At 40.9% G+C, this 9,582-nt stretch overlaps 1 protein-coding gene across 1 annotated transcript; it reads right to left on the bottom strand.

Moving 5' to 3' along the window:
- Positions 1–227: 227 nt before the first annotated feature.
- On the bottom strand, positions 228–4,442 carry Slitrk1 (SLIT and NTRK like family member 1). Its single transcript, XM_040281362.2, has 2 exons — positions 3,998–4,442; positions 228–3,561 (listed from the first exon to the last, which is right to left on the bottom strand). Exon 2 carries the CDS (start codon positions 3,506–3,508, stop codon positions 1,418–1,420), a length of 2,091 nt encoding a protein of 696 aa, XP_040137296.1. The 5' UTR covers positions 3,509–3,561; positions 3,998–4,442; the 3' UTR covers positions 228–1,417.
- Positions 4,443–9,582: the final 5,140 nt, after the last annotated feature.

The following is a 9,582-nucleotide window of genomic DNA, read 5'->3' as shown; positions in this document are numbered from 1 at the left end:
TTACTTAGTGGACGGGAGAAAACCCATAAAGTCTGAGCAGGGGCGGGGGTGGGGACTGGGGAAAGAGGAGCTACATAAAGGGTGAAAGGCTAAGGCGATTAGAGAAAAGAGCCTTAATGTAGCTCAAGAAGGGGATCCACCCCCAACCCTTTCCCTCCCCCCTCCCTTCCACCGCAAATCCAATTTACCAGTTGCAAATATAAGCTGGAAAAATGTAAGGACCCAGATTTGAAAACATTTTCACTTTAATACTGAAAAAATATGCCATTATAAAATCCTCGAATAGAATTAGTAAGTTTCACGTGCTTCCTTGGTTCTTCTTTCCTACTTTATAAGTAAGATTTATACCAGCACAGAATTGCTACCATATGATCGCAGCCTAAGCACTAGAGTGACATTAATTGGTCATGCTTAACTGCCTCAAAATCTTTTTTTTTCTTAAATAATTACACTGGTACTATAATAGAAATCATGGGTACTTATTTTACATTCAGATGGAAGGCATTATTGGATATGTATAGAAAAATATTACCCCTCAAAAAAATAAAATAAAACATTACCATGAAAATAAAAGAACCCAAAACAACCCCTAAAAACTTCCCTCAACAAAATACATTGCTAACTCATAAAATGGACTGATGATTAGCCATGCAAATGTCTTAAATAAAACCTTTACATTTTTTTTCACAGTAAACATACTCTTGGAACTGCCTACTGATCACAAATAATGGCGAAATGGCACTTTCTGATTATACTGTATTTTGTTTATAGAAAGTTTGATGATGGGACTTATCAGGTAAGAGGATGGGTGCTGTGAAGGAGACGCCATCTCCAGTTGCTGGGAGGAGCAGGGGGGGGCGGGGGGCGGGCAGAGTCCCTGGAGCGCGTGGATTCCATGCGAGCCATGCAGCACTTTTCGTTTGTCAGAAGTCAGTTACTTATTTACAATACATTCATGCCTTCGTGCAACTGCCCATCCCTGCGTAGCCAACAGGGAGCCATCATGGGGCTGTCCACAGGGGAAAAATAGATATCTATCTCTCTATATAGATGTGGATATATGTATATATGTATAGAACTGCGGCAGCCCCACAGGTCCTTGCCCGGGGTAAGAGCACTGTCAATTCTTCTGGCAGAGCCCAGGCTGGGCTTTCACTCAAAAGGACCTCAGAGCATAGAGCAAGCTAGTTGAGCGCTCTCCCAGCTCCGCACAGTCTGCTCTTTGTTTCCAGAAGGGAGCTGCTATGAGGTCAGACCCCTTCAGTTAAGTGAGTTTATCGTTATTTATTTACTTATGTCCATCAAGGCTTGGGGCAAGCTGGATTTGGGTTCAGCGCTCCTCTAACCCCTGGGATGCCGGCGGTAGGGGAGGATGTTTATCGCTTTCCGGCTCCCCTCCCCTGTTAGGGTTGAGGACTTAGTCCGAGAGCGAGTGAGAGCCACAGTCATACACTCTATGGGACCCGTCTGCGTTGTAAGGCCCATTGTGCCAGTAGGAAGAGTCACAGACTGTCTGTAGGGAATTAATTTCGGACGCCGAGGAGTTGGCATCCCTTCTCTTGGACCGCTTTCGGTTCCTCAGGATAAACACGAGCATGCCCACCACGGTGAAGGCGGAAGTGACAAACACCAGCAGCAGTCCCGGGACCAACACCGAGATGGACACCCTGCTGGTGTCTAGGTAGGAGTTGGAGTGCGTCCCGGTCTCCGCCAACCCAGTGCTGTTTTTACTGTGCGAAGCTAACGTGGGCGAGATCCTCGCATACAGCTGGGGGCAGATCTCGTCATTAGAGAGGAGCATGAAATCCTTTCTAAAGAAGTTCACAGGCGTCTCACACTTGAGGTCGCTCATCAGCACTTCGGAACCCAGGCGTTCTGCCCATTGTTTGAAAGGCACAATGGTGCAGGAACACTCCCAGGGGTTTCCATGCAGATCTATCTGAATGATGGAGGTTAACTGGTCCAGTACCCCTGCCACCGGGAGGTACATAAAGTAATTGTTGTGCAGGCTGAGCTTAGAAAGCGAGACCCCAGCGAAAACGTCCACGGGGAGGGACCTCAGCAAGTTGTTGTTGAGAATGAGGATCCTCAGTTTGGGCATGGCATTGAAAGTGCCGGGGAGAATGAGCTGGATCGCGTTGTACTCCACGTTCAGGTACTCTAGATTCTGCAGTCCAGCGAATTTCTCCCGGGACAGCGTGTCCAGATAGTTGCTATCCATATACAGCCACCTGAGGTCCAAAAGGTTCTTGAAAGTGTTATTCTCCACGGTGGCGATGTTATTGTTGCCCAGATCCAACAAAATGAGATTCTTGTAATCCACAAAGTGAGATTTTCGGATGCTGTGGATCTTGTTATCTCGCAGAAAAAGCTCCTGCACGTTGGAAAGCTTGGGCTTCAAATCAGCCAAACTGCTCACGTTCCGGTTGTTGCAGTTCATCTTTAAACCCGACCCTGGGATGTGGTCGCAGCTGCAGCCCCCAGGGCAGGGCAAGCCATTGACTGGGGGTTTGTTTCTGGCGCTACCCGTTGCTATCGCTGTTGTGGGTTTGATTTTGATCTGCCAGTTGCCTGGGATCTTTGTACCTCCATTTGGAGCAGACCCTGGGGTGATATGATCCTCTTGCCCATTTGTCTTGAAAGGAGTTGGCAAGGGGCCAGGAACAAAGGTCTCTTCTTGGGCAGGGGGCGCCGGGAGACTAGAATCCACTCGATTTTTCAAAGGGCACAAGTCCTGTTCGGTGGTTTCATTGAGGTCTTTACCCTGTAGTCTGGTGGGGGCTTCGCAGACCACTCGGCCGATCAGGGCATTTTTGGGAATGTTTTCCAGCCATTCTTTCAGGGACAGCAGATCACACGTACAGTCCCAAGGGTTATCCTCTAGCAGGATCTCAGCAATGCCAGGGATTTGCTCCAAGACCTCCTCATAGGGCAGCGTTTTCAGCCTGTTCCCCCGGAGGTCGAGGTGGGTGATGGGCACATATTGGAACACATTGGCAGGTAGGGTACTGATAAGATTGTCATTTAAAATGAGTACCTCCAGCTTGTTCAAGTCCTGGAAAGCTCCGGGGTCTATATCCCGTAATAAATTAAAATCAGCCTGGAGGTATTCCAAATCGTCCAGCCCCAAAAAAGTCTGCTTTCGAAAAGACTTGATCTTGTTGTTGTTGATGTGTAGCCTTTTCACCAGCTGCAGCCCCAGAAAAGCCCCCGGAACGATTTCATGCAAGCCATTGTTTTCCATATGCAAACTAACTGCATTATAAAAGTTAGCGAACTCATTAGGGAAAAGTCTAGTGAGGGAATTGCCATGCAGAAATAAATGGTAAAACTGGGAAGTCGGGGCGGTGAAACGCTGCAGACTTGTAAAGCCCTTTTTTTCACAGTCTACGTGTAGGTCCCCTTCTATCTCATTGCAGGAACAGATCTTCTCTTTGCAAACGTCCCCTGTAACGTTTCCAGCGGCAAAACAAAGAGACGTCTCCAGCAACAGAATCCAAAGCAGCATTTTTAAAGCGAGCAATTCATCCCCGATCTCATCACAAAGTAACAGCAACCATCCTGCTCGCCACAGACACAATTCAAGTTCATTTAGTGCTCCAATGTCCGAACCCAGGGAAGGAGAAGAAAAGGGTTTGGGGGGGTGGGGGTGGATTCCTTCCTCCCTAACCCCCCCGCACTGCAATAGCCCAGACGCCAGTCAATAATTATATTCACAAACTATTCAGGCACGTAGTGCAAGGCAAGCAAAAAAAGAAAGAAAAAGAAAAAAGGAAAAAAAATTCTACTCTACCTCAAACCTTTAAAGATAGCCCCAAAGAAGTTAAGTATATACATATAAATTAAAAATATACCCTTACAGATCCTGTCTAGAGGTCCTCACTAATAAGAAAGGGAACAATGCTAGTAATTAGAAGCAAGTGCATGTTAGAGAAACAAGCAGGTTTGCAGCGTAGTACAGGCGCACTGCCTGTGCATGGCTGTGCGTCGGACTGACCTTGCCTCTCTGATACAAAGCAGGCTTTTCGGCGGCTTCTGTTGTTGAGGCTGCTGGTGGAGTTCTTGCTGTGGTTGCGGGTTGCCCAGAAGTCCCCCCGAGGTGCTGTCCAGTCCCCCCGGTGCTGAAATCACGCCCGACCAAAGGACTCACGCTGCCCAGCCAATGGCGCTGGAAAATTTCCGCAATCGCTGCGTTTTGTGGTTGTCCATCCTTTCCCTTTCCTCCCCTTTGAACCTCTTCAGGCTTTTTTTTCCCCCTGTGCTTCCACTCTCGCTTACTCGCTCCTCTTTTCTTGTTCTCCTCTTTCTTCTGCTCTTTCGGAATTACGTGGAGGGGGGAGGAGAGAGGGGGAGCTAGTTGTCTGAGGGAGGAAGAGAGCGCGAGAATGGGGCGGGGGGTGGAGGGGGGGAGTTGCTAAGAAGCTCTGCTCGTTCCAGCCTGGTGCACTCTGAAAGATCTGACACCCTCTGCTGATCTGCAGTAGCAAAAATCCATCTGGTGAGGGAATGCTGAAGAAAAAAAAAAAATCAATCCACGTACAGGGCAAGCGTTAAAAATGTGGGCATTAAAGGCTGTCGATCTACATAGACGCTTGTTTTAAATGGATTATTTAATTCTTTTTGCGTGCTGAAAACTTTACCCTTTCCTTTCCTTAACAGCCTCACAGCCCCCGCTAGCTGTATCGTTCGGAAAGCAGTGCTTTTAAAACATTTATTTCCCAATGGCTTGAATAAAATTAGTGTCAGGGTGTCAAGCGAACAGCAATTTGAGGTAATTATACTGCACGCCATTTTCATCGGTGCTTTAAATGCATTTCTGCCTTCTCTGCGGTACAGCGTTTTATGCTATTTGATGTTTTTGAAACCTTTTTTTTTTTTTTCTTGGCATGTTGAAAGTGGCTATTCGGAACATACATTGCATAATATCACAACTAGGTATGAAATATTTGTTGCAAGCTATATGATTTAAGCATACTCTTTTCCTTTTTAAAGTTTCTGTAGAAATTCACTCAATTTGGTCCTTGAGAGTTAGGTTTTTCTGATGATTTCTTGAATGTTATTTAAGTCTGCAGGATGGATATACAATGCATGCGTCTGTCTGTCTTTTGATTCCAGACCCCGAATCTTTCACTGAGACCTGGAAAAGGAGAGGGAGGACAGGAAAAAAAAATCCCAATTCGTGAGTGTTCTTGACCCACTGTCAGGCAGGCGGGTGTACAGCAACACACACACACAGACATCCACCCACCCACCCACACACACATACACCTCCCCGCCCCCACTTCTTCTTTCTCTCTCTCTCTCTCTCTCTCTCTCTCTCTCTCTCTCTCTCTCTCTCACACACACACACACACACACACACACACACACCACTTACAAAGTTTGCACTTCAGATCTGAATGAATTTAAAATGCATACAAGTAAATAACCAGTTGCTTTGAGAGGAAGGAATAGAAATCCGGGGTCTCTTGAGCTCTCTGGAAAGATTATCTGCTGGTAGCCTGCAGCACCTCTCCTCACAGATGCTTGCTGGGTCATTGGTGCTGGGGAACAGAATGCTTTGTTTTTTTTTTTTTTTTTTTTTTCCCAGCAAGAGAATCACCAAGTTCCTCAAACTTGAAGCTTATTAATAATATACCAAGTTTCACATGCTTTCCAGAGGGGCAAAAGTGAGATAATACTGCTTCTCTATCTATCTTTTCTTGAAGTGGACACCTTTTCCATCAATATCCAAAAATTTTATGTATCATTTGAGCATTTGGAATTTATATGATTAAAAAAAAATATTGCTTGGTGCTTTCTTCAGTGAAAGCAGAGATGTAAGTTTACACCATTTTTCCTTTTAATTATGTATTGGCAAGTTGGAAAGTTGTTACAAGATGGCAAAAATTTTGTATTAAAAACCAAATATTTGAGGGTGTGTGCATTTTGAGAAGGCTAAAGAGTGAAACTTTGGAGAAAGAACGTAAATTGGGGGAAATTCCCAAGGTTAAGAAGAGTGTTACATGTGTTAAAGTGATTTTTCTTTTCTAAATTTAGAAAGTGCTTGTGTGTGTGTGTGTGTGTGTGTGTGTGTGTGTGTGTGTGTGTGTGGTACCTGGGGGATTGAACCCAGAGGTGCTTAACCACTGAACCACATCCCCAGTCATTTCTTTAAAATATTTTATATAGAGAAGGGTTTTGTTGAGTTACTTAGGGCCTTGCTAAATTACTGAGGCTGGCTTTGAACTCAGAATCCTCCTGAGTCCCTGGGATTACAGGCATGCATCACCATGCCCTGCCTGGAAACTAATTTTCTCCTCCTCCTCTTCTTCCTCCTCCTCTCCTTCTTCTCCTCCTCTTCCTCCTCCTCCTTTTCCTCCTCCTTGTCCTCCTCCTTCTTATCCTCCTCTTCCTCCTCCTCCTTCTCTATATAAATTTATTTATTTATTTATTTTTATGTGGTGCTGAAGTTGGAACCCAGTTGCCTCACACATGTGAGGTACTCTACCATTGAGCTAAAGCCCCAGCCATGGAAACTAATTCTTAAAAGGAAAAAGTTTATACATATGCTTTCATCAAATCAAATATGTTGCAATCCTTTTCTGGTAAAATTCAGTTGGAGGAGGGGTGGGATTAACTCTCAATTTAGTATATGGATGAGGGAGTGGGTGGAGAGCTTTCTACAGACACACCATTATACTACTGAAACAATCCTGTTTTTACCTAATACCGTTACCACATAAAGAGAGAAAGAAAATAGCTTAATCAATTTGAAACCACTTCTGAAAACAAATTCTATGCATTTGAAAACTGCAGAGTAGTAGAGTTAAATTGAAGGAAAAGATACTTGGGTTACTTTGTGAATAGTAGGACTTAGTTATGAAACATATTGGCCCTAGACTCTACCCTGAGAAGGGAAAGCAGCCTAGTGCAGTGTCAGTGAAGGATAGAAATAGGCATGGCTCTGAAGAGGAGAGAGAAAGAATGCTGGATGCTTAAAAAGAAAAAAATATATATATATATTTTTGGTGATCATCTACAATCACACTTTTAACCATAATTGGTTACTATTTTTTTTTTACCTGACCGAATAATACCTGTATGTGAAGGAAGCCCAAGAACATATTTAAGTACCCTTCAATAATCACATTTAGGTAACCTGAAATTGATATACAGATTGCATCCTCCTCTATCTCTATCAATTAAATTATTTTTCCCCACCTCTGAAAGCACAAATCAAGTTACCATTTGTAGATGTTATAAAATGCTTCCAGTTTTATTCTTTTTAAATAGTTTATTGTATTTGTGCCATAAAAAAAGTGTGGTAGTGTGCTCAATATATATTCAACATAACTGAGTATATTTTTGTTCTTCAGCTCATTTCATATGATAGTTTTTAAGTACTGATTTGATATTTAATTATAAAAGTAATTCTGAACAATGAACCCTGAAAAGAAAATGTGAAGGTTTTCCCACCTCTATGAAGATAATCACTACAATGCTGAAAGCAAAGAATATAGACACAAATATATGGTTCTACTCAAAACACACCTTTTGTAATGAGCTACCAAAATACTTAAAATAATTATGTTTATAATAAATGCATTTTAGAGAAATAAAACAAGTTTGAAAAGCACCCAAACAATTCCCAAGGATAATATCAAGTATAACAGTTAATTTCCTTATGGGAATTAAACACATATGAATGGAAATTTTTACGTGAGCTAAACATTTTCAATGCCTTCGGGGAACATTTCTTTGGCACTGATTCCTTTCCAAAGGGTTCTACTCCATGTATTTGAGTTCAAGTGAACTTTTTTCAATTGCTTTGCCTCTCATAACAGATGATCTTAGCAACCATAGATAAAGGACTCTCCAGTTGATGATGAGAATGGATAATATTTGCTCAGGGCTATAGTTTCATCTCCAGGCTATGACCAGAAGGATTTCAGTTGTATCATTAAATGTTCTTACATTCTTATTCTCTCTCAAGTTCCTCTTTCAACAAAAGTTACAGGTAATCACAAAATGAGGGCATCATTAGTCAATCAACCATTTTTCCAAATAAAATGATCAGATACTTTCCTATGTTCACTGCACATTTAAAATCCAAGAGTAGAATTTGTAGCAAATATGAATTTACAGTAGTTGAGCACCTCTGGGTTTAATCCCTGGTACTATATATTATATACTATTATATATATGTATTATATATACGTGTGTGTGTGTGTATGTATAATTTTTTTTCTTTTATTCCTGAGATAGGGTCAACTAACTTTCCCAGACTTGAAGTTATGATCCTCTTCCCTAGCTCCTTGAGTTGCTGAGATTACAAACCCAGAATTAATTGAATGTATTTTTATTCTTCAGCTCATTTAATAAAATAATTTTAAAAGTACTGATTTGATATTGAATTATATAATTGATTATATTTTTGTTGAAGAAAGATAAAATTATGGAAGACAAGTTCACAGATATCTTTTCCTGATCGACAATGATTTTTATCCCAGGTATTACTATTTATAACTTATTGGTGCAGAGTGAATTTGATATTATCATCCTATTTTATAGGTGCACAGAGACTGCAAAAAATGAATAACTCCCCAAGGTTAAATAACATCACTTGACTTTGCCTACAGTTAAAAAGCTACAGACTTATGAGCTTAGCTTTTACTCATACTCATAACTCTCTATTTGTTGTTAATGTATAGTATTACATATTACCTTAGTTGAGCTGTCTCGGGATGAGTTCCTTATTGATAAACTAAGACATTGTAGTGATTTTTAAATCCCCTCTAGCTCTTTTTTTCCTGAATCAAAAACTCTTTAAAATATTTTCAGAAAAAGTCCAGCATCTATCCTTCCTTAGACTTTTCACAGTCAGGTTCAGAATGTTTGTTACTATATTAGCATATCCACTAGATTTTAAACTAAAAAATGAATATAATAACCACTTGCAGTAGTTCTTCTATTACTTTCTTATGTTTCACAAGATAAAGAAGTCATTGGAATTCTTCCTTATTTTTATAAAAATTGTAAACTAAGAGACATAAATCTGTTGCACCTGTAAACAATGATTAGTCTGTAAGATTCTTCCCCACTTTTCAGTATTGTCTTTTTGTACATTAGAAATATTATTCTAGAATAGGGTGATAATATAAGATTATATTACATGACTTCTGAAGGCAAAGTCAGTAAATCTTTTTATAATGTTATTATAGTAGATTGCTTTTCAAAAAATGGGTACTTTTTTATCAACAAAGAAATAATAATCTCAGTAAAACTTATCAAAACAATTTCATATTTTTACCTTGTGATTTAAGGCATAATTGCCATCTGTTCCTATCATCTGCAATTTTATATGGTTCTGGGCCATAGGTGTGACTATCTGCAAGTGGAACTGAATATGTTATAAAGGCTTATTTGTCTAATAAAAGTCAAATGAATCAATATTTTGCAGTTATTGAAAAGATTGCTGATCAAAAATATGTTTTTGTGTATTTGAAGTTTCTAATTCATTCCTATTTGTTTAACAAAAATAAGACAACCAAAGTTTTACCTGGCAGAGGTTCTAGTCTTGGACATATGCTATACTAACTT

The sequence above is a fragment of the Ictidomys tridecemlineatus genome, chromosome 6 (assembly GCF_052094955.1).
Source record: "Ictidomys tridecemlineatus isolate mIctTri1 chromosome 6, mIctTri1.hap1, whole genome shotgun sequence".
Classification (NCBI taxonomy): Eukaryota; Metazoa; Chordata; class Mammalia; order Rodentia; family Sciuridae; genus Ictidomys; species Ictidomys tridecemlineatus.
This window is presented reverse-complemented; position numbering and strand designations above follow the sequence as displayed.

Excerpts from the sequence above, each read along its gene's own strand:
- Slitrk1 (XM_040281362.2), bottom strand. The coding sequence starts at position 3,508 with ATGCTGCTTTGGATTCTGTTGCTGGAGACGTCTCTTTGTTTTGCCGCT.